The following is a 16,319-nucleotide window of genomic DNA, read 5'->3' as shown; positions in this document are numbered from 1 at the left end:
CTGATTCAACCACAACGCGAAGTTTGATTTCTTCCACACCAGGAACACTGCACTTTTGTGGGCTTAGCTGTGCAGGGTGGATGAGTGGTTGGGCTGATGGGTAGGCTGGGTCTTCGGCCAGCTGTGCTGCAGCCCAGGGCCTGACTCCCCAGGGAAGCACAGGGGCTCTGATGGGACCAGGGCATTGTTAGGTTGGACTTTGTCCAGTGGCCCAGGAGCCCAGCTCCATGCACCTGCACATCTGGTTCTCTGTGATTGTCTGCCTCTGTCTGGTTCTGTGTGTCTGTATGTGCACACGTCTGATTCTGGATGTGTGTGCACGTGTCTGTTCTGCGTGTGTTCTGGCTCTCTCTGTTTGTCCACGTGGTTCTCTGTGTGTGCGTGTGTCAGGTTCGCGTTCTGCTCTTCCTTTTCTTTCTCTTTCTCTCCTCTTTCTCTTATTTGTCTCTTTTCTCTCTCTCATTGCAACATGCTCACCAAAAAAGGAATACACAACAACAAAGGCAACATTTATGATTATTAAATATACTAATATGCAGTACGTCCTGCCATGTACCCTCCCCCCACCCCAGGCTCCCACCCTCATTTTGTTTTTCTGGCATGCTGGCACTCTGGCACCTTCCAAGGTAGACATTATGGTTTTTTTGGCACTTGGGCCAAAAAACATTGCCTACCCTGGTCTAGAATATGAAACTGTGTAATAGAGGTTTCCTGCCATGTCTTAGGAGGAACTAGTTGTTTAGGAAAAGGTAAGTTGTGATATTCTTCTTGAAGACGGCCACAGCTGCAAGCCTCAGTGAAAGCTCTTGAGGCGGTCAAGAGACAGGGTAGTAAGACACTATTTTAATAATGGTCTTGCTCTACCACAAAGTGGAGGTATTTCCTGTGGGAAATGCATGATGGTGCTGTGAAAATAAGGATCCTGCAGGTCAAGAGATGCAAACAAATGCCTTGGCTGCAAGAATGAAATAATAATACCTAACAATAATTCTGAACATAAGCTTCCAAATAAAGGAGTTTAGCTTTAAGTCCAAGATGATATGCTGTCCTCCTTTTCTTTCAGGGTCCAAAATCCAGTCATTGTAAAATCTATTTCCTCAGAGAAGGAACAGAGCTTCTAGAGTGGTTTCTAGCTAGTGTATGGGTGACATTTATACTTCTTCTTTAGGGCAGGTGGGTTAATATCTAAGAAGCAGAGGGTATCCTTGAAATCTTTGATGGTATGCAGTAGCCCGTGTGAAGTGGCTACTATTCTCTTTGGATTCGGCCAATTTTGGGTACAATGATTTAAATCACTCCCCCAAATCAATTTAGCCAAATCCAATTCTGAGATTTGGCTGCTGCTGAATTGGCTAAATCTCCAAATCACACAGGCCCCATTTCCCACCTGCTCTCAATGGCTGCCTCGCCCACCCACCCCAGCTCCCGACTTTTTGAAAAAAAATTCCCCACTCACCGACTGCTGCCAGGCAGGGGGCAATCCCTGCTGCCCCCCATTGCCCCATGCCACGTGGGGGGCTCTGTCATGACCCCCCTGATCTGCACCTGCTCTCCCAGCCCCGCCCTCCATGGCTGCCCCACCCACCCCAGCTCCCAGCCCTTAAAAAAAAAGCCCTGACTCACCAGCTCCTGACTGGTGGGGGGGAGGGGCAATCCCTGCTGCCCCCCACTACCCCACACCACATGGGGGGCTCTGCACGAGCCCCCCAGAAGCCCCGAGGCTGCTGCAGCAGCCAGTGAGTCTGGAGGTTATTTTGAGGCTTTTTTCTTAAAAGGCCAGGAGCTGGGGCTGGCAGGACAGTCATAGGGGGGGCTCGTGGCAGAGCACCCATGCAGCATGGGGGAGTGGGGGGTAGCAAAGATCATCCCCTGGCCGGGCAGCACCCAGTGAGTAGCGGCTTTTTTTTTTTTTTAAAGGGCTGGAAGCTGGAGCTGGTGTGGCAGCCATGGGGGTGGCTGGGGGAGCGGGCAGGGGATGGGTCCTGGCAGGGGTCCCCCCATGGACCCCTCCCTCCTCCTTTAGCCCCCTTCCCCACCCCCTACTTACCAGCTCAGAGTCCAGGTCAAGCTCCCTGCTACAGCAGGCAGGGACTGCCTGAATTGCCAGAGCTCTCTGAATCGATTTGGAGAGCTTTGAATTGATTTGGACCTTTTAATTGATCTCCTGATTTGATTTGGATTCAGAGATTCAGCCACAGAACTGGGTTGAATTTCCTCCGAATCAAATCAGCACTCAAAGCTTCACACTGCCCTAGTGTGCAGAGCTTCATCTATTTACAGTAGAATATCTCCGCCCCTTCAAAGAGAAGCCCTTCAGAATATTCTGTATTTTCACAGAGCCAGAATAAACGTCTCAAGGTCATAACTGTGCCAAATCTCAAATAACGTGATGAGAGCTGCTTGAAGTGAGGTTTTCATCACCAAATGTCTTTCTTCAAGCAGGGTAGCAATTAATTTTCTGGAGCCTGGCAAAAGTTTGACAGAAAAAAAAATGCCAGGCACTCACAGAATATAAAGCTATGTTGAGCCAACACATTTTGATGGTTGCCTTGGAACCCGTTAGTACTACCAGGTGTGTAGTATCAAATCCAGGGTCTTCCGCTGTTTGTCTTTTGAGCTGTTAAAAAACAAATGTTCCTTTTTGTCTCTTACAATGACCAACGTGTAAGCTGTAGGTGGAGTACAGAAAAATCTCACATCCTCGGAAGGCACTTAACAATGTTTGTCAACATTATATATGATCAGGGCAGGGGTGACAGGCATTTACCATATAATTCTTGCAGGGTTTATTATGGTCTCATTTGAAAGGAAAAGCTAATTTATTTAGTAAAGAAAGGATGCAAGATATCTGCAAAACTATGCATAAAAAAGTCTTCAATTTTCTCCACAAGAATTTGGAAGGCCTACGTCACCAATCTCATAAGGTCCTGGAAGCATTATAAGTCATTCATCCGTGATGTTGAAGGAGGAACAGCTGCCTCATCAAGACAAGAGGAGAAAGACAGTGGTTAGGGTCAGGCAACCCCTCTAAGTTTCACAGCTGTTAGGGGCTGGAAGGGACCTTACAGTTAATCAGGTCCAGTCTCCCCTGCACTTGGGCGGGAAACTGGCAGAGTGTTCTTTACATTCAAGAGAGATCAGACCCAAAAATAAGCAGGAGGGCTCTGCACTGTTGAAAAAAGACTAATGGGATCGTAGATAACTAGTCTGTTTCTGTCTTCATCTCCAAGTAGAAGGTCTGCGGCAGAAAAAGGACACCAACACCATGAACCTGCAAATCAGGAGACATGAGGTGGTAGCCTAGAGCTACATCTCTTCTCCCTTAGAAGAGTTTCCATAGAACTAGTAAAAGGCAAAATGATAAGTGTAATCCCAAATCATAGTGATTCTCAGGATTTGAAGAAAGTGTTTGGTGAGGAGGTCTCCACCTCCCACTGGCAGCACAAAAGGGCCTCAAATTGGAGATGGTTCCACAACTGGAATCAGAGCGGGTGCTACTGAAGGATCTACAATCACAGTCCACAGAGAGTCCAGTTCTGTCTGGATCACCAAGCTGTTCAGTACTATGAATTGAACCATCTGGAGGTCATGAGACTAGCAGGAGCCCATTGTAGTGCACTATCCCTCAGTCGAGGAACAAGTTTCACTGCAAAAGTTCTCAATCAGATCCACGATAACTAGGTAGCAAAAGGGAAGCTAAGCAGTACCATGGGCCCTTACCCTTGCATTTACAAGATACCATAGAAGTGGACAGTGCCAATCCTTGTCAGGATCCACACTGGGACACAAACAGGAAGGATGAGGAACTAGTGAAAAGAGTTTCCTTAAGGTACCCTGGAGCAGGAATTTCTCTCTAGGGCCACTGACAGACATTAAAAAAGACAGAATTTTGCATGGCAAGAGGTGTGAGTCTAATATTGAGCATCAGATCCCATAATACCATTTTGCTGGTGCAGGGGGAATCTGGGATCACAATCTCAGGCTCCCCCTGCACCAGCAATTTTCACTCCTGTGGTTGGGAGCTTTATCATCAGTTGATCAGAGTTCCCTGCCCTGGGGATGCACTGTGCATGCTCCAATCAGCTGACAGAACTCCCATTGTGCTCCCCCAGCTAGGAGCCCCAATCAGCTTCCAGTCTTTGAAGCACATGGAAGGCATTCCCCAGAGACGAGGAGCACTGTCCACATGTTCAATTAAAGGCACAATAGGAACCAGCTACAAAGTTATTACACATATTTTGTGTAATAACTTTGTCAGGTCTTCCTGGTTTTATCACACCATTAACTAAATAAACCTGTGGCTAGGTCACTAAAGATGACTTAACCAGGAAATTGCATCTTAGGTATGATGTGTCAAGAGTCTGCACAGCAGCTAGGTTAATTAACCCCTAGCTAGCTCTGGTTACCCAAGTCGGCTTGGCTGCCAGCAACCTATTTCCAGATGGTTCTAACTACCTGTACAGGCATGGCTACCTGCTTAGAAGCAGCAGCCCTTTCAGCACCCAGAAGGCTAAACAGGCTGGCCCTTGCCCATTGGTTCCTAGTTCCTGCCTTCTGTCCAGGTCCCTGTTTCCTCACTGGTGGTTTGTGACCCCCACCCCCCACTACCTCATGGCTGCAGTCTGAATCCCTCCTTCTGGCTCCTGACCTGTAGCTTGTAACTCTCCAGTGCCAAGCTGCAGATGCCTGGTAATTTACTTGACATTCGATCTGTGCTCACTGGAGTAGAACTTCTGTACTATTGATGACAAGGATGTGTTGCAGAAACTGCCTAGGGAGAGAGCCCTAGCAGTCAGGCAGGAACCCCACAGGTGCAGGTTACTGTGGAGGCAGGCCTAAGGAGGGAATTAGCCTTCACCTGCAGCTGGTCAGCTGACTGGAAGAGGCAGGGTCCTGGGCACATATAAACCGCAGGGCTGGGACTAGAGAGGCAGTTCCCTGTCAGCAGTCAAAGAGGACGGAGCCTCTAGGGAGGAATTGCCCAGAGATGCTGCAGCTGCCCAATATGCTGCACTTGGGACTAATGGGGCTCCAGGAGCTCACCAGGTACCCTTGCCTACAAGGTACTTAGTGCCAGGGTAGAAGTTTAATTCTTTTAAAGGGGCAGAGCACACCCTGAACTTTTTGTGTTATGTTATAGCCCAGGGGTTTATGTTGTGGTTGCTGTCTTATAAGACCAGAGGATCAGGCTTAGGCTATTGGGAAAGGAGGAGGCCTCGTTGGGGGCTCACTATAGTGTGGGGACCCCAGCACCAGTGTGGGCACAGTATTTGGGGTGCACAGACCCCCAGTGCCAAGGGGCGCCGAGAGAGACAGGGCTGCAGAGAGCCTGGTAATGACTGTAGGCCAAGGTGAACTAAGGCCTTGGAGAGACAACGTGTGAATGCCATCTGTGAGGCCTGGGGCATGGTAAAAGGGTGGCTTGGAGCCACGCAACTAGCCCATAAGGCTGAGGGTGTCCCGGGAGGCATTCATTTTGGAGCAGAACCCAAAAGGGGTTAAGGAACTCACAGGGTTCAGTGGGGCCCATCAGGACCATGCCCAAAATACAACTTGAGGGCATCCTCCCTATTTACTATAGCACACCAAAACATGGCAGACAAGAAAGAGGGTGCCTGTTGGGCAACAGTGACATGGTCAAGGAGCTCTAGGGGTATCACGGCCATCCCTGAGGACCCCATTCCGTGACAGGATGGTCTTCTCAAGAGGGACCATGCAGCCCTGTATCATTAGCATCCAACTCAGTCCTACACTCCAGATATTAGAGGGTGACCATATAGTTTACCTAGAAGATAACCTGGAAACTAGCTTTGCCCTCCTTCCTGGTGAACAACTTAAAACACTACATTTCCCAAGGATAGGGATTCCCTAATAAAAAGAGACACTTAGAAAGTTTGCCTGAAGCAGGCATAGCCTTGCTGCAGGAGGAACATAGCTACATAGCTTAAATCCAAGTGGCCTGGAAGAAACTCTGGCAAGTCAAAGGAAAGGTCTGGCCAAAGTGTGGTGGGCGAAAGGGGAAGAAAATGAAACTTCATATATTATCTTGCTGGGATCCTATGATCCCAGCTGACTTCCTGCCCCTGAGGCAGGGGGTTAGACTCAATGATCCTCTGGGGTCCCTTCCAGCCCAGAAGTCTATGAAACTCACTTAGCTATAAGAGCCACATAGGAGACTTAATGTCTCACTAAAATAAATATTGAAGACCAGGAAAAAGTGAGAACAACAACTACCCCCCCCTTCCTACTCCTTGAAGAAATGAGAAGAAGAAGTAGTAAAAAGGGGTGGGGAAGGTACTGAGAACAGCTTCATGTAAAATGCTGTCTGGGTTAGCCAAGAGAATATCTCATCTCAAGACTGCCTGCCCCAAGACAGATGAGAGGAACTGAGAAACCAGAATCACATATTGCCCTTTATACACTAGATCCATGCTGTATGGATATTGGAAGGACTCCAGACTTGAACATTTGAGACATGTGAACACCCGAAGTAAAAATGAGTACGAACAAGCGTTTAAAAATAAAAACTTAGGTTACATAACCCAATAATACCAAAGTAAAGTTAGAAAATATGCATCCTGATTTACTTCACACACAGGATTAATTATTTCACAAAGAAAAATTACAATCAGATAAACACCCTATGCAACTGATAGTCTCTCTACAATTCAAGCGTACTGCATAATATTAGAGAATGGGAAGAATCAGTAAAGAAACTCACGTATCTGATATCATGACTGAATTAAGGACTTCATACCTTACTTTGTATTCAGTACTTTTTTCCATTTTAGCACCTGTGGTTTCTGTAAGATTCCTTTTTCTCTCTACCCCTTTCTGAGTTCCACAAAGCTTTCACTTTTTCTTTTATCCTTTTCTGTTTTTCCTCTGTGTGATTTTGGTGACTTCATCTACTCATACAACTTAACATCTCTACATTGATGATTAACAGATAACGTTCTCCAGACTTGATATTTCCCCTTTTTCTCTAGTTCTGCATCACAACTGCTCTCCCTGACATCTTTCTGGAGGTCTTGATAAAACTTGTGTTTAACATACCTAAAATTAATCTTTTTTCTTTCTGCATACACCCAAACATTGTTCCCCACAACATTTATAGTTTGTTTCTACACTATACAATAAAAATCAATCCTTTCCTTCAATCCATCTGGGCCAGTAAAATGCTCATTCACGCCCATCGCTGTTTATCTTTACCACTACAACTATGCTACATCACACACACACACTCTCACTCTCTCTTAGTGCCATCATTCTGACTCGACAAATTCAGGCATAAAAAGTCATGCAAACAAGAACAGAAAGCTAAAGACGAGACAGGTGCTTTAGAAGCTAAATTAGTTTTCCCTAAATCTTTTTTCTGTTTAATTCCTGCCCTGAAAGGACCTAGCTTCTTTTATCTTTTGACAGAATTGAACATAAAAAATATGCAAAGTTCTATCGAAATAAAATAACTCCCCCACACACAAAACCTTATTAATAACTAAATAAACTTAAACATGAGTTCTCAAATGCCGAACAAAACATTTAACATAAAGGTAATCAAATACAATCACAACAGTGCATAGTATTACATAATACTGTGTTGATATAGAACTTCTGAGATCTTTGAAGATACTTGTAACTAGTCACAACTCCTTACAGCATCACACACATAGGAATGAAAACTTTTACAAGGGATTTCCAGGTAGGTTTTCAATGTAATTTAAAAAAAGCAATAAAGTATTCTATTAATTCAATTGTACACACCACTTGCAAATTTTATTTCAGAAGACACATTCAAGTTTTCAATTAAAACTTCCTTGCTATTACAAATATGTATCTTGCTACTATGCATATGAAGGGGTGTCATCTGAAACAAATACCAATTAATAAAAATTAACATAATCCTTAACAAAAAAAAATCACCTATTACTTCTGCAACATTTAAAATATTCTACAGACATTTGCAAATGATGAGTAACCTTTACCTTAATTGGTCCAACATAGCAGGAGCCCTTAATTATTGAAATTGTTACTTGAGAGTCTTCTAACTGAGCTATTATATCTTCAGCTGATGAAATAATCATGATAGTTGAAGCTTCAAAATAGTGAGGAGATAAATGGAAATCAGTTTTGTTCCAAAGATCTATTATTTTATTCAGCATTATTTCAAGTGTAGCTTCATTTGTAGCAGTTATTGATATTTCATTTATTTCTTTCTTGTACTGGATCATCTAGAGTGAGAAAAAAAAACTGACTTAATATCTAGCAAGGTAAAAAAGTAACAATACAGGTGTTTTGGTAAATAGTTCAAATATACATATTTCTGCAAAATATATAAAATTCATATTTAATTTTCAGAAATGGAGCCTGATCAAACCTGTTTAAAGGTCAACTGTAAACAACCATATTTATGTATTGTGTTTTAAGAAGTTAAGAGTGGAATTCTATTTCCCTTTGCGTCCAAATGGCAGCTTTCTAGGCACATAAGTGGCATTTTTGCTACTTACACCCAGGCAACAATTTTACTTCACCTGAACTATTGCCACATAAAACTAAGCTTGCACAGGTAGGTTACTCATTGGCCACGCACATATGAACGTGAAATGGAGATGACTGCAGGTGTTAGATGGAGGATAAGGCCAGAAGCAGCCATTTATCATCCAGATTTGAGGCCCTGTTTGCTTGGAGCCCAGATTCAAGACATGGACAGAGAGACTGGCAGAGTTCATCTGTTCCTCAGACTAATACCCTTTCCTGCATACCCACATAGGTACCAATACTGCTTGGAATTATACTGAGTAAATTAGGCCTGAAGCTCTAGGTAGGAGGATTAATATATTTGGAGCACAGAAAATGTTCTCATAAATCCTGCCTGTTTATGATAAAGGCCAAAGTAGAAACCATCACATCATGGAGGTAAATATGGCTAAGGTGTTGTCAACATGAAGGCTTTGGATGTTGTGGTTCCATGGCTAAATAGCCAGGATGATCTCTTTACAGAAGATGGAAAGAAGGAAGACATGCTCAACAACTATTTGCCTCAGTCTCCCCCCATGAAAAATAAGCTTCAAACCAGACAATTAATTTAAAAAATTATATAAGCAAGGCTGGGTGGTCATGATAAACAAGAAAAAACAGAGTTTTTGACTGGTCTGAATGTGAGAGAGAGAGAAGGAGCCACCGTGCTCCAAAGCACACGGGCTAAACAAAGGCTCAGCGACCCTAGGTCCACAGCCCCAAGAAGCCCGGCAGAAATCTCCCTTACCCAGGTGTTTTGGGAGGGAAGGGGCAGAGAACTCCCACGCGGGTATAAAGAAGAGCCCAGGACAGGAAAGAAGGAGGAGCGCAGAACCGGAAGGAGGAGGAGAAGCATGCCAGCACACGCTGCAGGGAACTCTGAAAGCAACATGGAGAGCTGGTAGGAGACTCTTGCAGAGAGTAAGCCCCACAGTGGGGACTTAGAACCAAGACTACTGACCCCGCCGGGCGCAGAACTGCTTGTTTACACACCGGGAGCTGGCAGAGCCCGACAGAGAGAATTGTACCATAATACCCCTAATAGAGGAGCACGTTAGATTTGGCGGTACCGTAAAGCATGTAAAAGTGGCACATACCAAAAAGATGGTGGCACAGATGGACTCAATGCACTAAAAGGAATTGTGGCAACCTCAACAAGAGGCCCAGAGAAAGAGAGAGAGAGACACCAAAGAGGGACTGACCTCACGGTCAGTTTGTTTTGATCTTGGCTAAAAACAGCAGGAACAACAACACAGGCCAGGAGTGCCTCTTTGTTTTCTTGTTTCCCTGTCTTTTGTTGCTTTTTTTATTGGAACCGAGGTCATGTTGCAAGACCAACTGGCTGGTCAGAACCCAGTGGAATGGGCGAGGGTGTAGGGGTGGCGGAGCCCTCAGGAACGTAGGACCCCGCAGGACAACGGTGAGACTACTAATGGGACTACACGTACAGGTAATGAACCAACTCCTTTAACATCAAGTCATGGCAGGCAAAACGTGGGCGTGTAGATCACCAATTAGAAACAGTAACACCCTAGTCGATCGGCAGGCGGTGTCCTACAGGTCTGCAAGTGACAGAGATACTTGACACTGAATGAATCAAAAGTCAGCAGGGCCTGATGAATTTCATCCCAGAATACTGAAGGAACTGGTAGACAGGGTCTCAAAGCACTTGGCAACAATTTTTTTTACCAAGTTATGGAAGACAAGCAAAGTACTGGAGGACTAAAAAGGAGCCAACATAGTGCCAACCTTTCAAAAAGGGCAAAAAGACCCAAGGAAGTATAGACCAGTTAATCAGACTTCAGTACTCAGAAGTTACTGAAGAATATTATAAAGTCCATTTGTAAGCATGTGAAGGAAGAAAATCTGATCACAACCAGCCTGCATAAATTTGTTAAGAACAAATCACGCCAAACAAGTTTGATTTCTTTCTTCAACAAGACAGCTGGTTGGGTGGATGAAGGGAATGCAGTGGATAAATGGTACTTGGATTTCAGTAAGGCTTTTGACAAAGTTTCACATGCATCTTTTAATAAAGAAATTGGAGAAACGTGGACCAGACAAAGCTACTATGAGCTGGATAAACAACTGGCTTCATAGCCATAAGCAATGATTAATTATATATGGATCCATGTTGGAATGGCAGGAGGTCTCCATTTGAGTCCCTCAGAGGCTTGTCTAGGATCCAGTGCTGTTCAACATGTTTATTAATTATTTGAATATTGGAATAGACAGCTTTCTGCACAAATCTGCAGATGAAATTGGGAAGACAGGAACAGAATTCATGAAGAGCTTAACACATTGGAAAACTGAGTTTCAGACAACAGGATGAAGTTTAATAAAGGCAAATGCAAGGTGGCATTTGATTATTCTTAGGAAGAATAATCAAAAGGACTAATACAGAATGGATGATAACTGGCTGGGTAGCAGCACTTGGGGTTCTGGGATTGCAGACTCAGCAATCTGATGCAACTTCAAAAAAGGTGAACAATTTTGGGCTGAATTAACAAGACTATAAAGTGTATAACATGGGAGGTGACTAGTACTAATCTACTCAGTCCTGGTTAAGTATTGTGTGCAGTTCTGGGTTCCACATTTTAAAAAGAGCATGCAAAGAAATTAAAGAGGATCTTAAAGGGGGCAACATATAGTGATAAAAGATTTGGAAGAAAGCCATAAAAGACAAGAGGTTGAAAGAAAAGAACATGCTTATCTTACAACAAAGGCCATTGAAAGGGCACACGATAGCAGCCTTTAAATATCTGAAGTGCTGCCAAAAGAAAAGGAAGAACAACTTTTCTCCCTTGCTGCAGAGAGCTGGACACCTAGCAGTGGTTTGAAGTATTTAATAGCTCCTTCCTATAGTTGCAGGCGTAGGACATGGACAATGCCCCTCACCCCTTTGCTTTACCTGTGGCAAGTTAGAGTGTCTTTGATGGTTTAAGCATTGTGCCCATTGGTCTGCAAGAGGGCTGTTTGTGAAGCTTAAGTACAGATTATATTAGGAGTGTCAAATTCATCCAGCTGCCTGGGATTGCGATGCAAGCCCCATATCAGACCCACATACAGGCCCCATGCACCAGTCACAGCACAGGGCTGGTCCAGCATGGGCAACTAATGTAGCACATATCCTGGACCAGCCCTGTGCACTGCAGTCAATGTGTGCTGGCACTGGCCTTCAGCTTGCATGTGGAGCTGCCATGGAATGTGCACTGCATGAGCTGTGCATACCAGACCAGTCTGGCATGCTGGCTCCAGTGCTTGGGGCTGGTATGTGGGCCTGATCAGGACTGGCCCTGGAGCCAGTGAACAGGGGTGGTCTGGTGGGGCACTGCATGCAGCATATACCCCACATTGGCCTGCTTTGGTGTATGTAGCACATGTGAACTAGCCAGGCATGCCACATGCAACACAGCAGCCCCATGCTGCAAGACCCACAGATGGGATCCTAGGGATTCACAGGCCAGATCTACCACATAGGGGATATGTCTACACATGCATTTGATATGGGACCAGTTTACTTGTGAATAAACTACCCACACATAAATGCTCCCGAGCAGGCATCTACATGTGCAGGGTTGTGGCTGTTCCTGCTTCCTGAGGTCCCCAGGCCCTTCCTGGGGCCCCGCTTACCGCTGCCACACTCCCACCACTGCTAGCACTGCCGTGCCCCACCAGCTGCCAGGGGCACGTGTCGTACATGGTGGTCCTGCTCCTCCTCAATCAGGGACCCTGCCTTCCTGCTCTTCCCCTACCTCATGTAGGCTTACACTGGCCACTTGGACCCCTGCCAGGCACACTTCAACTGGTGCCTGGGCCAGAACTGTGCCCAGGTGGAGTGCACTTTCAGGTGCCTCAAGGGACACTGGAGCATTCTCACTGCCCACCTTGAGCTTAGCAGACAACATTCCCTGGGTCATTGTCACAGTCTGTGTGCTGCATAACATCTGTGAGGCTTGGGGAGAGCTCTTTTGTGAGGCCTGGACAGAGAAGTTACACAAGGGGGAGGATGCCTGACAGTGGGAGCACCAGCTGTGGCAGCAGTGACAACAGTGGGACTGGGTACCCACTGAGGCCCCTGGCAAACTGCACACCCACCCCTGGGGGCCAGGGCACTGGCTGCAACAGGCACAGGCCACAGGTTCACATGCTGCAGCAAATCCAGCAGCCAGCGTGCTTACCCAGGACAACAGCAGCCACTGGTCCCGGCACTGGTGGCTCCCCCTCTGGCAGCTGGTGACTGGCTACTGCACAGTAAAATGTCTCGTTTAGATGCAACCAGGCTGTATTTTTGATATGACTGGGTTAGAGAAACACTTGTCTAAGATGGTTTAGATAAGGATGATCCTGCCTTGAGCAGAGGGTTGCACTGGATGACCCTTGGAGGTCCCTTCCAACTATCCAAAGTAGGGATAGAAAAGTGCCTATGTTTTGTGATTCTATGAACATACTAATCCTTTAGACCCAATGGTTGAACAGTTAGGGCACTGGCCCAGGAAGCTAGGGATCTGCGTTCTAGCCTTCCCTTGCATAGAAGGGGTTTTTGTCTGCATGTCTCCGACACATCACACCACAGGTTAGGTTTTATGTAGCCCCCTCTCCAGCACTCCTTATCAAGTCAAACCACTGCACTTTGCATTGGATAAAATGAATGGATAGCAATGCAGTGGAGAAGAGCAAGGATCCAAATTAAAAGCTATGGTCTGCTCCCTTCCACAGCAACATAAGATACTATTGAGCTACAAACCATCTAGCTTGATTTTTATCTCCTGGCCTCCCTTTTCTCCCTCTCCTGGCTGCCTGGGGGAGGTAGGGGGTAGCTTCAACAGAAACACTAGAGAGGGTTTTTAATAGAAGATGAGACATTAGGATTCTATATTTTGCAGCACAAGTATATGCATCAGACACTGATTTTAATATAAATTAATGCATCATATACTTACATTGAGTTCCAAAACATTATCCAAGGTAATCTTTTTATCCCAAGAAATTGATTGTCCAGTAATACGTTGTATAATTTCCCAATGCCTTTGCTGAAGATGTGGACTTTTTAAAAACATAATGACAGACAAGACTTCTTTAAAATTAATTAATGACTGCTTCAGATCTGTTATTATATTATTTTCTGGTAAACCTTGAAAAATAATATGAAACATTTATAGAACATCAGACTATGAATTCCATTTGCATAAGCTAATATTGTCAGTAATGTAACTCAGAGGGACAGTCCAAGACAGCACCCCCAATTGCTATCTCTGCAGGTAGGAGGGGGACTCTACATCCTGCTTGCCATCAAACAACTTCAAGGGAAACAGATTATTCCAACTTTTCTCTGAGCCTAATCTGCATAAAACGAGCTGTTCCAAACAGGAGATTTTACCACACCTTCAACTCTCCTATGAAATATGAACTTTCATTTCTACCTAGGAGAACTTTTACAATCTTTTCTCCTATGCCTGAAGAAGAGTGCTTGGGCTTGAAAGCCTGCAAATTTATTTTTTTTTTGCAAAAATCCAGTTTAATAAAAGATATCACCTCTACCATGCATTCGGATTCCTTTTGCCTCTAGACCAATACGGCTACAACCTGGATACCTTACCTATTCAATGGCTTGTATCTCATAATAATTTGATTTTGAAGAATAAGAAAACAGCAAAGATACACTAAAATAAACAGAATAATTCTCTTTGATCCAGAATGACTTGGATAAACTGGAGAAATGATCAAAAAAATTAGTCAGATGAAGTTCAACAAGGACTAGTGCACTTCGGATGGAATAATTGCATCCAAAAATACAGACTGGGTAATGATGGCTATGCTGCAGTACTCCTGAGAACTATCTGGGGATTTACAGTACAGCAGAAGATGAATATGAGCCAACAGTGTGCTCTTGTCGCAAAATAATCAACATTATACTGGGTTGCATTAATAGAAATGTCTCTTGCAAACCAAGGGAAGTGATTCTTCTGCTTTATTCAGCACTAGTGAGGCCCCACCTGGGACTAGTATGTCCATTTTTCGGTCCCACACTTCAAAAGATTTTTGGACAGATTGGAAGGAGTCCAATAGAAAGTAATAAAAATGATTAAAGGTCTGAGAAACATGATTTATGAGGAAAGGCTAAAAGAACTAAGTTTATTTAGTTTGGAGAAGAGAAGGTCAAGGGGGAATTTGTCTTCAAATTACTGAGGGGCAATTCTAAAGAGGATTGAGATAGAATTTTCTACATGGCTCTTGGGGAAAGAACTAGGAACAATGGCCTCAAGCTGCAGCAGAGGAAATCTAGGGTATTAAGAACAATTTTTTGACTATGAGATTGGTTAAGCACTGAAATAGGATACTTAGGGACATTGTGGAATCTTCATCCCTGGACATTTTCAACAGTAGGTTAGGCAGACATTTGACTAGGATGGTTTAGTCAGGGACAACCCTGCTTGAGCACAGAGTTGGACTAGATGACCGTGTAAGGTTCCTTCCAGCCCTATTGTCCTGTGATCCCAATTTATACCAACTGTGGATGTGGCTCTGATTTTCTGTACATTCATTTTGCTTCCCTAAGTATATCTATGGATGTCTACAAGTCTGAAACTAAATTTTTGGTAATATCTTTTACTGGACCACAGCATAACTGGGAGAGATGTTATACACATTTTCAGGAACTGAATGCCCCATCAGGCCCAGCAGTTTAGGAACATGGCTGGGCACCTGGGGCAAAGTGAAGCAGCAACTTCCAGTTCAAGATCACAAATGTGCAACACCAGAGCAGCTGCATTTTTTTGCCTGCTCCTTGCTACATCACTGCTCAGGTCATCCCACACTGGAACTGACAGAAAAGATCAAAGAGCTACCTGAGGAGGATCAGACCTTTGACAGCAAGGTAACAGTTTTTCTTTTCTTGGATACTTGGAATGGCCAATAAAAATGATATTTTATATTTTGATTATTTTTGGTGTATGCATGGGTTATATAACAAAAAACCCTTGTGTCTCAGATTTTCTGAATGATCATGAATACAACACTCGAACCATATTACAAATCTCAAGCAACTAGCAATTTTCATGTTTTTACCTTTTTCTAGTATCTGTGTTATCTGTATAAATCTGCTAACTTCCATTTGTATTAAATCTACATCAAGGTTCTCAAAAAGGGTGCATTTCCACCTAAAAGAAAGCTTTGCCCATTCCTCAAGTGAATCCCACAATAGTTTTCGCAAAGTTAATTCATCTTCAATCTCAGAAAGCTCTGTGGTGACTCTCTGAGCACTTGAATCACCAGCTTGACTCTTCTGTGACATCTTTTCCAAGGATGCTGTTCTCATGTCAGCAATTGCATTGTAGAAGAAATCCTGGTACTTAACATAACTTCGGGTTTTGCTATAAATGACTGCAGCTTCTTCCACAAGATTTTGGATCATTTCTTTAGCTGTCTTAGGCAGTGTTTCACTGAGGAGGAGGACCGGGTTTCTAACCTAGGCAGCGTAAAAATGGGACAGAATAAGTTCTGAAACTATCGAAGTACCAAGTCTTGCACCGCTAATAATTTTTTTTACATTAAAACAATTGGTTAAAACAATTTGTAAGAGGGGCACATAAGTAAGTATCTGAAAAGATATATTACTTATGACTTCCAGGCTTTTTACCATATTGTTCTGTTATAGCTTCTTCTACTATGCATATGTGCTTTAAATTTAAAATTTCAGGCTTCTTAGGAAGAAAATGATACCAAAAAAAAGGGTTTTTTTAATTCTCTAAATACTAAAGATGTATGAGATTCTTGATTTTTCAGAAGAGGTTTCCATTTTC

The 16,319-nt window shown here is 44.0% G+C and overlaps 1 protein-coding gene across 1 annotated transcript in view; it reads right to left on the bottom strand.

Moving 5' to 3' along the window:
* Positions 1-16,319, bottom strand: part of DNAH14 (dynein axonemal heavy chain 14) — a 333,831-nt gene that overhangs the window by 303,626 nt on the left and 13,886 nt on the right. Inside the window, exons 3-5 of the mRNA XM_019515912.1 lie at positions 15,586-15,985; positions 13,461-13,651; positions 7,986-8,231 (exon numbers count right to left, since the gene is read on the bottom strand). Of these exons, the coding sequence (XP_019371457.1) occupies positions 7,986-8,231; positions 13,461-13,651; positions 15,586-15,985 (837 nt within the window). The remainder of the gene's footprint in view (positions 1-7,985; positions 8,232-13,460; positions 13,652-15,585; positions 15,986-16,319) is intronic.

This window comes from Gavialis gangeticus, unplaced genomic scaffold (genome assembly GCF_001723915.1).
Source record: "Gavialis gangeticus isolate Ggan-Ray unplaced genomic scaffold, GavGan_comp1, whole genome shotgun sequence".
NCBI lineage: Eukaryota > Metazoa > Chordata > Crocodylia > Gavialidae > Gavialis > Gavialis gangeticus.
Note: the sequence above shows the minus strand (reverse complement) of the source record. Positions and strands in the feature narration are given on the sequence as shown.